Source organism: Notamacropus eugenii, chromosome 1 (genome assembly GCF_028372415.1).
Source record: "Notamacropus eugenii isolate mMacEug1 chromosome 1, mMacEug1.pri_v2, whole genome shotgun sequence".
Lineage (NCBI taxonomy): Eukaryota > Metazoa > Chordata > Mammalia > Diprotodontia > Macropodidae > Notamacropus > Notamacropus eugenii.
Window position 1 is genome coordinate 73964023 of NC_092872.1, and position 18088 is coordinate 73982110.

Consider the following 18088-nt stretch of genomic DNA (forward strand, 5'->3'; position numbering starts at 1 on the left):
GAGAGGATAATAAGTATATACAAAATGGAATAGATATATCAGCATTCTAGACAATGATCTACTCATCATTATTTACAATAAAACTGCAACATTATTATTCTACCACCCCTGTACACAATACTACATGTGGAAACTAAAGTAGCTATTGAAGAAGATGAGGGTGGTGAGAGAACTGACCAGGTCTGACACAATAACCGAATACAATAAGAGATCAAATGCAATAAGAGACAAAATCCATTCTGGATGACACCCATTCTCATGATTTTTAAGGTATCTCAAGCAAGAAGATTAGAAAAGAAAGATGGAAGTTTTACCCTCAAGTTTTACTGATCTATATGCCTAATTTCCATGTCCATAAGATCTTTATGAATAAGATCTATGTGGGCACTAAGACATCATTTATGAAAATATGAAGAGATAATAGGCAGGTTTTCATAAACTTTTTTCTACAGCAGACTACATTTCCACATTTGTACTATCACTATTCTACTACTGATGATGATGAAGATGATGACGATGATGACGATAGCTAACATTTCCACAGAGCTTGTTAAGTACCAGGAGCTATGCCAAGTACTTTACAATCATCTCATTTGATCCCCACAACAACCACAGAGATGTTTACAGAACACAAGATCCTTCTGTACTTACTGTTTGTTGATTCCAAAAAAATAAAAAAAAAAGACTCAGAAGGGCAATACAGAACCTAAAAGGCTCTCTTCCGACAAGACTACATGTGTTAAAATCATACAAAATTCCTTGATAGAGCCAATCTAAGCAATAATTTAGTTCAACAAATCCTCTAGTTACCAAAATCATAATCAGTCACTCAAATAGCAAGCAAATAATATATACCTATTACGTGCTAGGCACACTGGAAGCTAAGGATTAGATACAAAAAAAATAAATAAATCAATTCCTCCTAGTAAGGAACATACATTCTAAGGAAGGAGACAAAGTCTCAGAGATGGAAGGGAGCTTAGAGGCCATCTGCTCTGATCTATGCATGTACCCATAATATTCCCAACAGGAAGTCATCTGGTTTTCTCTTGGAGACTTCTACTGAGGGAAATCCATTAATCTTCAGATATAACTACCTTTCTTCTTTGGGATATATCAAGGGGAAGAGGACATAAAATAGAGGAGATACATGCTTGCCTAAAATGTTTGCCAGTGTCACAAGGATGTCCTACACAAAGTTAATAGCAGCTAATTTACAATTTTTCAATCTACCTTAGTTAATGGGCTTTTTTTCCCCACTAGCACACATTTAGGTACCAAAAAATAACTAGAGACTGAAAATTAGCAGAGTTAATCTTACTGCTTCTGGAATGTTTGACAGGCTTCATTTGATTTCATTGGTGGGTTAAAAATATAAATAAGTAAATGTGCTGAGCAAATTCCTACAGCTCACCTCTTGAATAATTGTTTTGGAAGGAAGATTATAAGGAATTAGGAAAACAAGGTGGCAGTTTTTACATCAATTATGCAGCTCCATAATTCAGACTGAAGTAATTCTTCATAAATTGGAATGATAGCAATCAGAGGAATGCTGATGAGAAAGACAAGCCAATTATTACTGACAGATTATATTAATGATGGAGACCTGGTACTGTACTCTACTGCACGTGGCAATGAGTAGTGGCAAGGAATGCAAAAATAGGCATTGCCCATGACTAGATGCTTGCCGAGCCTGTCCATTTATTTATTTTGGCCACGCTGGTGAGGATGCTACCCCCAAACCAATGAGGAAGATAGTCTACAGAGCACTAGCACACATATATTTTACAATATATATTGAGATTACCTAAAGCAATCTTAATATAATTTAGATTACACACCCCTTGAGGCCCAAGATAATCTTTTTCATATTTGTATCCAGCATTTACCACAGTTCCTGGCACATAGTAGGTACCTAATAAATGTTTACTGACTGAATGACTAAATACAACCCTGTGAGGTGAATAGGTGGAAAGTACAGATAGATTCATTTTACAGATGAGGAAACAGACACAGAAAGATGAAGACAATGCCTCACAGTCACACACATATTATAATAAACAGTCTAAAATTCTTTGAGTCTGAATATAGATCAATCCCAGAAATCTTAGCAGTGATTAGACTCTAATAAGATACCTCTAATTTTTTTAGTCAGGGAAAAATAACTTGTCTCTTATTTATTAAACAAATAGTTCCTGATTTGTACTATATGTTTAAAATAGCTGTGAGGTTATGAATCCAGATTACAGAAAAGACTACTCACCTGGGGGGATGGGGAGAGGGAGAATAGAAAAAGTCAGGGGAGAACTAGAGTAGGTGTCAAGAAGACCTTAGTTCAAATCCAGTTTCAGATACACACTCGTTTTGTAATCTGGGGAAGTCACTTAACTTTTGCCTGCCTCAATTTTATCATCTATTAAATGGGAATGATAATGGCACCAACTGTCAGGTTTATTCTGAGAATAAAAAGAAATTATATTTGTATAGCACTTTGCAAAATTTAAATGCTACATCAATGCTAGCTATCATTATTATAAATTATTACAATGAACATAAGAAAAATACTTCACCCTACTAATAAGAATAATGCAAATTTAAACAACTCTGAGACTGCAACTTATACTCCTTAATCAGAAAGGCGAAGAAAACAAAAAAGGAAAATAAAAATTGATGCAGGAGCTGTTGGATGGTAAGCACACTCTATCGGTGGTGAAGCCATGAAGTGGTCCATTCATTCTAGATATGGAACTATACCCCCAAATTCACCAAACTACACAGATTTTGACTCAGTAATACTGCTACTAGAAATGTACTCCTCCAAAGAGACCAGAAACAGGAAGGATCCATATATACAAAAATATTTATAGCAGCTCTTTTTCCCTTGTATCAAATAACTAGAAACTAAGGAGAATGGTTCAATAGGTCATGGTATATGAATGTAACAGAATAATTATTAAGTTGTAAAAAATGGCCAAGGGAATGGATTCAGAAAAACCTGGAAAGACTTGTATGAATTGATATAAAGTAAGCAGAAACTGGGGAACAATTTAAATATTAACTACATTAACATAAAGGAAAACAACCCTGAAAGACTAAAGAACAGATTAAATGTAATGACCAATTACGATTTTAGAAGACTAATGAGAAAATATGCTTCTGACTTCTTGGCACAGAAATGATGAACTAGAGGTGTAGACAGACATTTTCAGACACAACAAGCCAATGTATAAATTTGTTTGAAATGACTGTACTTTTTTTATCACCTTTATTTTGTGGGGAAAGAGTTGTATGAAAGAGTTTGGGGGGAGGTTAGTGATAACGATAGGGCAAAAAAACAAAGAAAGAACATCATTGAAATGTAAAAAAATAGAGGAAAGTAAAAAGACGTTTAGTAGGGGCACAGGTAAGCAAGCAATATTGGCACTATCTTGTCAAATTTAATATATCCTTTTTTCTAAACCAAGCTGAATGCAATAGAGATTCACAGTTTCATATATATTTACTTTTTCTGTTCTTATATGGAAATGTTCATATTTGTTGACATTTATTAAGGTCTTAATGAAAAGAGAATATATATACATATATAAAGATGAGAAATCTACATCTATATCTATATCTATAGATAGATATAGATATAGATGTAGATTTCTCATCTTTATATATGTATAAGAATGTGATGTCCTTGAAAGCAGGAGTTACTTTTGCTTTGCCATTTTATCTCCAGTGTCTAGCAACATGCCTAGCTTGTAGTAGGCTCTTAATGAATGTCATTTGAATTAAACTGAGGTGGGGGAAAGGGTAAGAGCTATATACCTGAGCCCTGGAAAGGAACCAAGATTCATTGGGTCTTCCGTAAGTGGTCTACAACTCAGAGACATACTCTAAATAGGAACTTAATGAGAAATTCAATGGAAAACCCTGGAAGGGAAATTAGTCTAGTGAGATACAAGAGGTACAGACAAAAAAACAGACTGAACAAATCCAATGATGTCAGTAGTCATTGAGGCATGTAGCCTCTGGATGGCACTATGTCCAGACACTATGCTCATGGGGCCCAAGGCAAAAAATTCTGCCCTAAAGGGCAGAACAGTTCAAAAAGAGAGTTCGGATTTCTAAAACCACTGCTACCTTCTGAAAATCAAAAGGCCTAAAATCCAAGGGAGAAATCTTTGGAGATCAACTAAGAGGGTTCTTTCTCATGGTCAGGGAGCCAAGAGTGACAGTAAGACTTCAGAGGAGACTATTAAAAATAACAAAGAATATGGCTTTAAATCCTCATGGAACAGCCCAAAAGTCATGGGAAGATTCTTTGTGAAGTCAACTATAAAAGTTCCTTCCACATGCCAGGAAACCAGACCTAACTGACATTTTGAAGCAGTTTCTAAAGGAGTTCAAATCTAGATCAAACCAAATCTTCCTTGGATTACAACCCTCCATAAAGAAGCCTAGATTAGAATTAAAATCAGATAAGTTTGGGACCAGCTGATTTCTAGGGTCATTTCACTCAGCAAATGTATTTTAAGAACCTACTATGTGCATGACACTGTAGACTTCAGTCTACCCCTGGCCTCATTGATATAGGTATTTAGAACTTGAGGTAAGTTCCTTGAGATCAGAGACTGTTTTCCCTTTTTCTCCTAGCACATAAGTGCCTAATAAATGTTAGATCCTTTGCAACTTTATTCATGTCCTCCCAGAAATTCCCCACAAGGAATCTTTCTAATAGGCTTGGGCTCTTCCTCCAGTCCTTTTGACATGATGTGAATACAAATACAATATGTGAGTTGCCCCATCAGCTGTCTCTTTCCTATGTGACCATCTGCTGTTTCTTTTTTCCCATTCATACATTTCCCTGATGGCATCCTTTACTAAGCCCACAGAGACAAAAATCCTGCAAAATCTGGGGGGTGGGAGGAAGGATGTTTCCATTAGAGAATAAAGAAAAGAAAAGAAAGGAAAAAGGCCTTGGCCTGTCTTTCCCTACACTGGTGTGGAAAGTCCTCCAAGGCAAATATATGTGTATGCCTTTGCCAGCTTTTCTTTTTCGAAAAAAAAAAAAACCCTCTGAATGTTTTTTCTGTAGTCATTAACAAGGAAAAAAGCCTTCAAAAAGCCCAAAGGTCTGTATATTGATATCAAAAAGTAGGACAGAATAAAAATGAAAGGCTGTGTCCCTTTCTGCAAGGGGGAGAAGGCAGTGAGAGATCCAAATGAGGGGAAAGTTCTAATAACAAAAAAGAGAGTTAGGGAGAGAGAAATGGAGACAGGCTAGGTGGAAGACAGGGAAAGGTAAAAGAGAGAGACAGAGGAAGGAGGAAAGAAGACAGGATATAGGAAATAAAAAGAGGGAAAGGGGGAAGAGTAAAGAGAGATGGAAAGAGGAGATAGAGAAGGGGGAAAGGGAGAGAAAGAGGAGAAAGGAAGAGGCTGAGAAAGAGATAGGGATGAACAGAGAAGGGCAAGGAAAAGAGAGATGGGAAGAGGGAAGAGACAGAGTCAGAGACATCACACAAAGCTTTGAAGTTTACCACTGCAATGAAACTGGAGACCCAGAATTATTTCAGATCTGTAGCATCATAGTCAGATGAGAGGCAGTAGGTCATTTGTGTTCCTAATAAACAGCTCTGATAAAAGACGAGTGAAAAATGAAGGCTTTGAGCTGTCCAGCTTAACTAATCCCATCAACATATCATGCAGAGTTTGGTTTATGAGTGGGTTTTTTCATATTTGTCAGATGACATTATTATTATTAATTATTATTATTTAAGCAAGAGTTGTCTATAGGAAATACCTTGCTTTGCCTCAGACTCCTTTGGCCTTTTTCTGCACACTAACAGGTTTGGGAAAATAGATAAAGCATGAGAATAAATATTCTGGATCTGTCAGAAGCATCTAATGTATACTTTTGCTATTAAGCAAAAAAATCACGAAGGGCTCCTTAGCCCATGGTGACACCTAACATTTTGGATTTTAAAAACTGAGAACATATTCTTGTTGCTCATTGACTGTAAATTACCTTTCCAAATGCAGCTTTCTTTAGCTATTTATTGTTGTTTGCCTCAGCCATGCAAGTTTCAGAAAGTAGATTCTGTTTTTGAATTAGAGACAAGGGAGAGTTAAGAAAAGAAGATGGAGTAGACCGAGGCAGGTTATCCTTTTTTTCTGATGGGATATAGAATACATGTCCAAGGACAGTTTCACAGGGGAGAAAAGGGGGAGGAAGGAAGAGTGCTGTAGTCAGGAGTCTGCAGAAGTGAGCTTTAGCCCCACCTCAGCTGGGAACTAGCCATGTGATCTTGAGACAGCCACCAAAGGTTCTCTGGATCGCAATCTCTTCATCTCTAAAGTAAAGGCACTGGATTAAAGGATCTCTAAGGATATTTCAGTTTATAATATTATTGGAAAACTGTGGTGAATGAAGTGTGAAAACTGCTGAATGTGGAATCAGGAATCCTGGGTTTGAGTGTCATGAATAGATACATAACCTAAGGGAAAAGTCAATCTTTGACGCTCAGATTTTCATCTGTAAAATGGGGATAATAATATTTGTACTACCTACTACACGAGGTTGTTGTTATGGGATAAGCACTTTGTAAACCTCAAAACAGTATGGAAATCATTATCATCATATGACCATATTTGTGGAGAAATTCTCTTATTTTCTTTTCTCTTGTTTCATCATAGACCATAGCTGCTCACAGCAGCCCTGATATTATTGTTCACTACCAGGTAGGGTTTAAATTTGTTTTATAAACTTATCTCCACTGATATCATGATAGGGTGTATCTTAAAATCTCTGGATTTCAGCAAAACTCAGGTCAAGCAACAAATTCTGCATGCAGCCTTTTCTGATTCCCTCAGCTACTAGTGCCTTTCCCTCCCAAAATTACCTTCTATTTAGGTATTTATTTTGCATCTGCTTTGCATATGCTTCTATATGGATAGACTGTCTCCCCTGACAGAATGTAAGCTCCATGTTTCATTTTTGTTCATGTATCCACAGTGCCTAGCACAGTGCCTTGCATATAGGAGACACTCAATAGATGCTTGTCGATAGAACATGGCACAGAAGTGACCCAGGGTTCTTGAAACCTATTCCTGCAAGGAATAAGATCTAGCAGGTCTCAGCAATCAAGACAGTCTTTGAGTAAAAGCCTAACTATTAGACTTTGTGTCTGTCAGATAAGGCCCAGAATAGCTAAATTAAGAGGGGGCACCAGGAGAGTGGATACCATGCAATGACTTTGAGAGGATATGGCAATTTATCAATCAAATACCCAACAAGCATCTATGAAGTACTTACTATGTGCCATGAACTATGGTAAGCATTGCAGATAAAAAGAAAAACCCAAAACAGTCCTTTTAAGCAGCTGACATTTTAATGTATAAAACCAACCAATAAGGAAGATGAAAGGACTGCAATCTGCCTTAGTGGAAGGATTTCCCACACCGATGAAATTGTGGTTCTCAGAAGTACTGATGCTTTAATTTCAATAGAGAGGCTAGGAAAAAAAGAGGACCTGAGAGACTAAATTATAGATAGCTGAATCCACAGCTTGTTAGAGTAAGAGAACTTTCTTCCTTTGGCCCTGTACCAGCAGAAGTGACAACAGCAATGTTGGGTTGATTACCTCCTGGCAGAGTCCCACGACTTCTGGCACAGGAACCCTTTGAGTGAGGGGAATGGTCCAAAGAACAGTCTCAGGGACATATCGTCCTCTGACTCTAGATTTCAAAACCCAACTCCCAGGTAAAAACATCCCCTACTCTGGAACAGAGGACAGCTCAGTCACAGGCAAGCAAAATACCTTGTGGACACTACCCCCTCACATTTTCCTGGCCACCATTCCTTGAGGGAGAGGGATCAGGAGAGTGCATAAATTCATTTAAGAAATTCATCTAACCATTCTGGAAAACAATTTGGAACTAGGCCCAAAGAGTCACTAAGGTATGCCATACCTTTTGACCAAAGGATGCCATTTTCTGTTCAACAAAAACAAAGACACTGAACGCTGAAGAACTGAAAAAAAAAAACAACGAAGGTCCCAGAGAATAGAAAATGAAACGTCTCCTTCCACGTGAGAGGTACTAGTCAAACAAAATATTATCTACATTGTCTCACATACAGTCACTGTATCACACGTTTTTGCTTTACTATTTCCATGTTTTCCCCCAAGGGAGGATTTCACTGGAGAAGGGTTAGAAATAATTTTAATGTAAAGCAAAAGGTATATTAAAGCGTAAAGCATATTAAAACCAGAGACTAAAGTAAGAGGGAAAAGACTTGCCAGGATTTCCTTTTCCCTCTAGATAATCTCCTTACCCCCACCATCAGCCTACTCAGTGCTGGCAATCCTCACCTGGCTCTTTCTCTTACTCTGTTCTCATATGCAATCAGGCTGTGAATGATGCATTAATATCAACTTGTATTCTGAAAACAGTCAACCCCATACACTGTCTTTCTTTCCCTTAGCTCTCTTCTCTCCCGCCACTGTTGATATAAATTCCCGTGCAATCAACAGAGTTCAGGAGCCAATGGAAAGATCCAGGATCAACTGCTCACAGGCCCACCTATACTTTTCTGCAAACATGTCTTGTTACACTTCCTTCTTCTACTATGCTAAGAGCCATGCTCTGTGCACTTATCTGTGAAACTCTGAGCCATTTATCTGTGACACTCTGTTGGAGCTAGGGAGCTAGAGAAAAGTACCTAGAATTGCAGAAAGTTGGTCTAGGTCAGAAGAGCACTAAATATATAATAATGATGAAAATAGACTATTTTAATGAAATATTGTCAGAGATGAGATGTAAATTTTCAATTCAAAAATACTTATTAAATAACTACTTTGCTCAAGGTACATGCTAAGGGCAGAGGGAGACACAAATAACTGTAACTAACGTTCACATAACACCTTAAAGTTTGCAAAGCATTTTAAATGTTTACGGGTATACCTAATTGGATTTCAGGTAAAGGTGTTGGAAGAGTTTTGTAAAAGACAGAAATGTTGATATATGAAGGAGGAAGAAGCCATTTTGAATATAAAGTAAAGCATTCCATGCCTTAGAAAAAGTCTAACAAAGAGGTCATGTCCTGTTAAGAGCCAAGGGGCTGAGTACTCCACCAGGCCCAGCCCAGGCAGCAGCAACCAAACATCCAAGCAACCTGTTTGAGCCTAGTCCAATAGCCCAGAGGCAGAACAGCCTGCCTAGACCAATATGGTGACGGCTGTCCAGACACAGAGACTTGTCCCTTCCCAGCCCAGCAACTGACCAGGAGCCAAGTGACCTGCTCAGCACAGCACAGTAGTGGAATGATCTGACTGGTAGAAACACCATGCCTGGCAAGAAGCAAGTCCAGTTCTTTAGGAGAGTGACCGGCCCAACACCTTGAATCACAGTAAAATTTACAGTCTATAGGGAAATAAAGGGAATAAAGGCCATGTTCTTTCAGAGTTGTGAGTTGTCTTTGCTATCTGTGTTCCTTACATATTTACTTTAAGTTCATGCCTACCCTTTCCCATGAAATACGGCTGTATTTATGAGATAACATGCCCCAGCTTTTGGCAGGTGCGAATATTCTACTCCATTATTGTTTTTGCCATACAATTTGAGAAAATGCCTTTTGTAAAAAGCTATCCAAACGTACTGACTGATTATTAAGAGGAAGTGCACTGGCGACATCTTGGAAGCCACATTCTTGGGAGGACAGCCACTCATAGGGTCAACCTTAGAAGCTGGGGCAGCAGCCACTCCTCTGCCGGTACCGGTGTTAAGTAAGTGGAGGAGTTGGTAGAAAGGAAGTACTACATCATTTACACATAGATTTAGGACCAGCAGGGACCTCAAAGATCATCTATCATTTCAGAGGAAAGAACTCTGAAAGTTTTTACTGACTTTGAAGTCACGAGACCTGAGTCTAAATTCCAGCTGTATGACTTAGGACATCACTTTGTCTCTCAGGATTCTAGTTTCCTCATCTGTAAAAATGAGGGCATTGGATTGAGGTTCTTTCAATATGTACATATATGATCCTATGATACCCTTTGATTCTCACAACCACCCTGTTAGGTTAGTAACAGAAGTATGTATGTGTGTATACATACACATATACATACATACACACACACACACACACACACACACACACACATTCTACCAAAGAGGAAATGGAGGCCTAGGGAAGTTGCTTGCCCAATACATAACAAGACATGGAATTTGACTCATCTCTCACTGACACCTCACCCAGAAAAGAGCTTTGTGAGGATACCAGGGCTCTGCTTTTCAGGGTTGTAAGTTACCTTGATTATGTACATTTTCCTACAAGTAGATCTCACTACCCTTTCATCTTTGAGTTCATACCCACTGATTCCAAGTCCAGCTTTATATGCTCAAAAATGAATAGGTATAATCCCTGCCCTCATGGACCTTACAATCCAATATGGTAAGTGGGACATGTACACAAAGAACTATCGTGCAACATAAGAAGAGCTCACATTTAAATGGCTCTTTAAGGTTTACAAAACATGTTGCTCTTGTTGAGTTGTTTCAGTTGTGTGCAACTCTTTGTGACCCCATTTGAGGTTCTCTTGGCAAAGACACTAGAGTGGTTTGCTACTTCCTTCTCCAGTTCATTTTACAGATGAGAAAACTGAGGAAAACAGGTTAAGTGACTTGCCCAAGGTCATACACCTAGTAAGAGTTGAACTCAGGTCTTCCTTACTCCAAGCCCTACATTCTATCCACTGTACCACCTAGCTGCCCTTAAAGAGCATGTTGTATATGAACAATTCATGAGAAGTACAAAGGGCTGTACTAAGTCTGAAGTTCTAAATCTCATGTCCTATGATTTTTATGAAGACCTGCTATAACTGTTACATTCATCCAATGAGGATTTTTATTGTCAGGCACTCTAAAGCACACCATATTAGGAAAGCATCTGATGTAGTTAGTGGTAGAATTTAGAGCTGAAAAAGGGTCTTAGAGATCCCCTAGTGCCTAGTTCAACTCCTAGATTTTACAGATGAGGAAACTGGGACCCAGAAAAGTTAGATGACCTATCCAAGTTCACACAGATAGTAAACAGAAGAGCCAAGGTTTAAGTCCAGGGCCTCTGATTCTCATGATATCACGCTGTCTAAACATTCTTGAAAGATTCAAAGTCCATTCTTTCTTTTATTTAATTATATAGACTCAAGACTGACGACTCAGAAAAAAAAAACAGTAGAGGCATGGAAACAAACACAAACACATACTTGCTATGTAAATCTGGAGAAGGCAGATAGGAACGGGGGAGAAAAAGATCAGCTGTGTAGTAATGCTATAGGGCTAAATCAAGCATTAACAGAGACTCAGAAATTCCAACCAGCTATCCCATCCTTCTAATTAGAGTACTAGATATCTTCTCTGGCTGCTCATCCTGGAAATTTCTAAATAGTTGGAACTGGTAGAATTTCCCTGGAGATTATCCTCCACAAGATTATCCTCCACCTGGTTCTCCTCTCCTCTCATGCAGTTCTTAAAAAAAAATTCCAGTGCAGGCTTCATTTAATTTTTCTCAATTTCCTCCTACATCAGTTTCCATGTGACAAGTCCAATGATTCCAAGTCAACTGCTAGGTCCAGATCCCCTACTTTAGCAATTGCTTAACTAGAAGTTTATCTGCAGATGACTCACTATCATATTGACTATTCACATTCTCTGACCCTGTTGTGTGACTGGGAGTGTGTGCCTATGAAAGCCAAATGCCTGACTCATGGCCCTCTCCACACTAGGGAGGCACATGTATCATATGCCCACAGGTTGGCAACTGTATCCATCCTTGGCAGAGGGAGCTGCTTTTTTGAAATACGGCATCTTAGTCTTGTAGGCTAACAACAACTAGGTTCAAAGGGAGTATCTTAGGAGTCTTATCTACTTAGCAATCTTTGGCTCCAGTATAATTTTTGATTGACATCCTATTGCCTTCTAGTGATTCTGAGGGGAGTTGGGAGAAGACATAAGAATATATTCTCCCTCCATTCTGATCCAGACAGAATAACAGGTACAGGAAAAGGTCAGGAGGGAGCAGTAATCAGTCCTGGAACTAGATTCAGGATAAAGCTTTTCTGTTGTTGATAAGGCTGACCTCCTGAATTCACAAGTGGGGCAGTATTCCCAAAGGCCTCCTCAGATCTACCATGGAACTTCAAAGGCAGAAAATATAGCTTTGCCTTCTCCTCTCCAGTGGTGCCAAGGGGAAAGCTATAGGGAGTTCAGTAAGGAGGCAGCTGACCGGATCGAAGGTTTGTTGGAAAAATGTAAGAGTACAAAGGCCTTTCACTAAGGTCTCTTACAAAGCATCTCTTCCTGGGAGAGGATGCTCTTCTGTCCTGCCCTTTGATTTCTCATACTCTCTTCAGCAGCTACTTGTGAGAAGTAGTAGGTCTGTTCCCTGGCTCATCTCTCTGTTTTCCTTACTTCATTCTCTCCATCTTTCTTCTTGCTCAGGCTAGGTCTGGGAGGCCTACATAGTCTTATGAAAAGGAAGCCCAGTTGGACTCCAGAGAGATAACCTAATTCTATCCTATTTTAAGGAATTTGTGTGTCTGTGTTTTGGGGGTTAGTCAAGTGAAGTCAGTCAATAAGCCTTTATTAAGCACCTACTATGTGCCAGACATGTGAAAACAAAGAAAAGCAAAATCCCTGCTCTCAAAAAACTCAGTCAAGTGGGGAGGGAGGGGGAGATGACATGAAAATAACTATGTACAAAATAAGATATAAACAAGATAAATCGATATAGAGAAGGCATCAACATTAAGGGGGAATCAGGAAAAGTTTCTCACTAAAAGATGTGATTTTTGCTGGGACCAGAAGGAAGCTAGGGAAGCTTGGAGGTAGAGATGAATGGGAGAGCATTCCAGGCATGGGAAACAGCCAGTGCAAATACCCGGAGTCAGGAGATCACTTGTCTTGTTTGAGGGACAAGAAGGATAGTGTCACTGGATCTCAGAGTCTGTGGGGGTAAAGTGTCAGAAAACTGGAAACATAGGAGGGGGCTAGACTGTAAAGAGCTTTGAATGCCACACAGGGTGGGGGAGGCTGTATTTGATTCTAGATGTGATAAGATCCAATAAACTGAAGTTTATTAAAAGGGACAGCTAAGAGGCCATGAGTCAGGAAGCCTCATCTTCCTGAGTTCAAATTCAGCCTCAGACACTTACTAGCTGTGTGATGCTGGACAAGTCACTTCACCCTGTTTGCCTCAGTTTCTTTATCTGTTCAATAAATTGGAAAAGAAAATGGCAAACCAATCCAGTATCTTTGCCAAGAAAACCCCAAATGGGGTGACAAGAGTTGGACACGACTGAATAACAACAAAACTAAATGGAAGAATGATGCAGTTAAGTCTGTGCTTGGCTATTAAGAATGATCTCCTTTCATTTACACAGATTTCTAGGGGTTGGTATGCTTTTGGAAATGGAAGGAGTCTAACCTCTGATTTCACTGGCAGAAGAAAAGTTCCTCTACCAATACAGATGTTGCTCTCTGCAACTTCAAACTTTAGGATAGTGAGACATTAAGTAACTTGCCCAGGGTCAGACAGCTATAGGATCTGAGGCAAGATCTGAACTCAGATCTTTCTGATTCCAAGTACAACACTCTATGCACTAAAGCACCTCGTTGCTCACACAATTTAAAAGAACCCAACAGATGCTACCAGTTTCAAGTCTCTTCTTAGAGCTGTGTATGTCTCACTCCTTCTCTATTGTTTGCCATATAAGTTTTTCTGTTCTTTTGGTTTCTTGGACAAAAGCTCATATTCCATTGCCTTCGGCAAGTCAGTACATTGATTTTCATTAAGGAAGGAAACAAGCATTTATTAAGCACTTACCATGTACCAGGCATTGGACTAAGCACTTTGCAAATATCAGCTCATGTAATCTTCCCAATAACCCTATGAGGAGGATATCATTAGTATCCTCATTTTACAACTGAGAAAACTGAGACAGATGGAGATCTAAGCAGTTAAGTTAGAAGTTAACCTGTAGTCCTCTTGAGGTTAAGCCCAGGATCACATAGCTATTTAAATGTCTAAGGCTGGATTTGATCTCAGATCTATCCACTGCATCACCTAGCTGCCTAGAATCATATCGCAGGATCATAGATTTATAGCTAGAAAGGATCTTAGTGGTCAGTTAGTCCAACTACCTTAATTTACAATGAAGAAACCGAGACCCACAGAGGTTAAATGTTCCCCCCAAGATCATGCATCTCTAAGTAATGAGTTGATCCAGTCAAATGGCATGTCCTTTGAGTCTCAGTTTCATCATCTGTAAAACAGGGTTAGTAATACCTGTAATGCTTACTTCACAGCCTTTAAAGATCAGGTATGTCAGCATCACATACATGCCAGCTATCCTTACATACATGCCTTTCCTCACCTACTAAACAGTAAGCTCCCTGAGGGCAGGAACAAGATTTTACTCATTTTTTATTACTTTGTCTAGGTTACTATAGTAACATGTACATAATTAATAACTGGTGAGTTGAACTGAAGACTCTAGTCTGGAGACTCAACTGTGTAAGCTAATTATTGTGGTCAAAGAATTTTACCTCATCACCAATGCACTTTTAGCTATACATTGAAAAAAGAAAAAGATAAATCCATTCTTTTTATCGCTCAGTTTTGCTTTTGCCATACCCCTCTGCCATTATTGAGCAATCAATGTTGAAATGATCAACCCTGCCTCATCCCTTATTCACAAGTCCCTGACTGCTAATTATCATTATGCCCTTAGAATATGCTTTCTATAAGGTTTGCTTCCAGAAGGCACTCATTCATCAAAGCTCCCATTCATTTAACCATTGACAATTTGCACCATGCTTGGAAAGCACCACACACTGTCAGAAAGGTAGATGGACAATTCTTTCCTCCTCCTTCTCCTCCTCTCCTCCCTTCCCCTTCCCTTATCACTGTAAATAAAAAATAAGAATCCCATCACTGAAGCTAGCAGCTGGCTTCTCTGCCTGAAACGCCAGCATAAATGCAGCTGGGAGTCACTCAAAGTGCCCAGAAATCAAGTTACAAAAAAGGAAACTTCACATACCAACATTTCTCGCGGTGATCCTGGCACCGTGTCTCAGCAGTCGCACAAAGATGTTATTGCTGCAATGGTTAACCATGTGTAAGTGGAGGCTTCTCCGAGTCTGGATCTTCACCAGACATTTGACCATATTGGTTATTTCTATTTGCTTTCATTTATTTCACCTGAAATGCCAACATGAAGTTACCACCAGCCCTGCAGTTGGCTTTGACCTTTGACGAAGCTGCCACTGTGTTTTATAAGACCAAGGCAAGTCCTCCTGAATGAATCAAATGTCAGGTTCCTCATGTGGCCAACAGAAATATCCCACTAGGGATCAGGATGAGGAGGGAGGGGGGAGAAGGAGGCATGTTATTTTTAACCTCTTCATCACACTCTAATGTACAATGCAACATTGTGTACTGCCCGTTACTTAACCATCCCAGTGACTCAGCCAAAATATTTATCTGTGTCATTACTAGATCCCCAAACAAATAGAACCCAACCAATCTCAACCAAAAACCCAAACATTTTGATTCAATGATTCTACTATTGGGAATATACCCTAAAAGTGTTATGAAATGGAGAAGGGGAGGGAGGGAGAGATGTGAATTGAAAAATTTTTATAATAGCATTATATACAATTGGATACAATTTGGAAGCAATCCTAACATTCATCAAAAGGAAAATGGTCGAGTAAATTGTGGCAGATCCGTGTAATAGATGCATACAATGATGTTACAACCTTCATGTTATGAAGGACTGCAAAGAAATCTGGAAAGACCTTTAAGAAATTATGCAAAGTACAGAAAAAGCAGTCACACTAAAATAAATCACACACTGATTATGACTTGATAAGAAGAAAATTAGTTTAAGAATGAGAGAACAAAGAAACTTGAAAGGGACTGAAAGGGCACAACAGGAAAAGTTATGACATGTTATTCACTAAAATTAAAATATATATAGTCACGATGAAAACTGAATTACTTAGTATCAATATTCAATATTCAGTTTTTAATGTCATTTAATTTCAAGTAAAAGCAATGACAACCAACTTCCATTATTTTTTTTAAAGATAGGATTTAACCTTAGTATTTAAACTCCAAGTAACTGGGGCAGTATTGCATTTGTATACCTGGAGCATACACTGTGCTGGCATCTACATACAAATGCTGCCTGACTTGAAGGACTTTTGTTCTGCCCATTTGACTAAGTAACTAGGAAGACTTGCCAAATGTCTGGCAATGGCATTACCCAAGATACCATATTTGCTGGGAGATTTTTTTTTTTTTGCTCCAAGATTTTTGCTTCAATTTTGCAAGTTTTCCTCTTCCCTATTTTGAGAAGAAAGTATTTTCCTTACATAATTTCAGGATATGCAGGCAGATTGTTTTCAACCCATAGCTATTACCTCTGATATGTCTAGGTGTACTGATTCCTCCTACCACCAGTAATAAAAAGTGGATCAGGCTTCTATTAGTTACTTTGACAAAAGACCTCAATTAGTTGATCAACAAGTATGGGTTAAGCATCCATGTGCCAGGTGCTGGGAACACAGGTATAAAGAATGAAACAATCCCTACTTGCAATAAGTTTACATTCTAATGAGGAAGACAATTGGGGTGTGCATTTGGCAAGCAAGAGGGGGGAGATAGGGGACAGAGGGTGTGTGTTTGGGTATATATGTATTAGAGAATCCACCCCAAAAGTTCACATGGACTGAGTTCATATATGTCTGATCAGCCACAGTCAGACACACCGTAAATTGATGCTAATATAGTGATGTAATTTTGGTTTTCTTCGAGAACAAAGGACAGCAATCAACCAATATCTATCTATCTATCTATCTATCTATCTATCTATCTATCTATCTATCTATCTAATACAGTAGATATCTGTGAACACATTCCCATGTATAGGCATATATACATATATACACATATAGCATAATTATGAAGTTAATAAATAAAATATATACAATATAGTTAAATACAAGAAATTGGTTTAAAAGAATTTTAGGGATGACCTCTAAATTTGAATTATCCATGTTATCTCTAATTTCAATTACTGTGGTTAACTGAATGCTGATAATGTAAAAAACATGTTTTATAAAATAACATTTTAAATGCTTGAAATTTCAGGATTAGGGTCTTTATGAGTTTAGGATTCTGTTTAAATCCATCATATTCCTTCAAGGGCTTTCCTAATGAAAGTAGTTTACACTTACACAGTATTTTACAGTAAACAAAAAATGCTTTCTTCATAACTCTGTGGGGTAGATCATGCAATTATTGTTTCCATTTTACAGATCAGAAAACTGAGCACTTAACTAGTGATGGATCCAGAAATTGAACTCCAATTATGGATCTTCTGAATCCATGAAAATGTTCAGGTGGCACAGCAGAAAAACGCTGTCCAGAGATTCTGAGCTTTATTGACGAATGCCAATCAGCCAGTTTACAGGCATTTAAGAACATTAACTGTCAGACACTGTGCACACAGGAAATATAAAAACATATTGGTTACATACACAACTCTGTCACATCTCTGTTTCCTCATCTGAAAAATGGGAATAGTCATCTTAAAGCTTTTCTGTGAGGATCTCATGTATCCAGTTCTATATGAAAGGACTTTCAAATATCTGACGTACTATACAGACGTTGGGTAGTATTGTCGTCATCATCAGATTAAGTCCCCATTTAATGAAGAGCATCAAAACACAGATTTCTGGAGTGTCAAACAGTTACTGCTCATCTGTGCCTTCCTCTCTACACAGAACCTTAGGAAATGGGTACTCAGCAAAATTTAATATCAAACTCTAAAGTTAGGCAGAAAATAATTAAAATAATGAAGCTGAGACATGTCTAGCACGGATGTTGGAAAGGAAAATCATTTTCTCCTAAAACTCTTCCATAAAATATTTTCAAATCATCATCACAGATTCATGTACATTCTAGCTATATTCATGAATACCTAAGGATGAGGTCTGTGGCTTCCTTTGGTATAGGCGACTCCTTCTATCAATG

The 18088-nt window shown here is 38.5% G+C and overlaps 1 protein-coding gene across 4 annotated transcripts in view; it reads right to left on the bottom strand.

The window, feature by feature from the left end:
- Positions 1-18088, bottom strand: part of FRMD3 (FERM domain containing 3) — a 334009-nt gene that overhangs the window by 5041 nt on the left and 310880 nt on the right. Inside the window, exon 1 of one of the 4 annotated variants that reach the window (XM_072605285.1) lies at positions 15087-15292. The exons of the other annotated variants lie outside the window; for them this stretch is intronic. Coding sequence (XP_072461386.1) covers positions 15087-15213 — 127 coding nt within the window. The 5' untranslated portion in view covers positions 15214-15292. Of the gene's footprint in view, positions 1-15086; positions 15293-18088 lie in introns of those variants that run through there. 4 annotated transcript variants of the gene reach the window in all.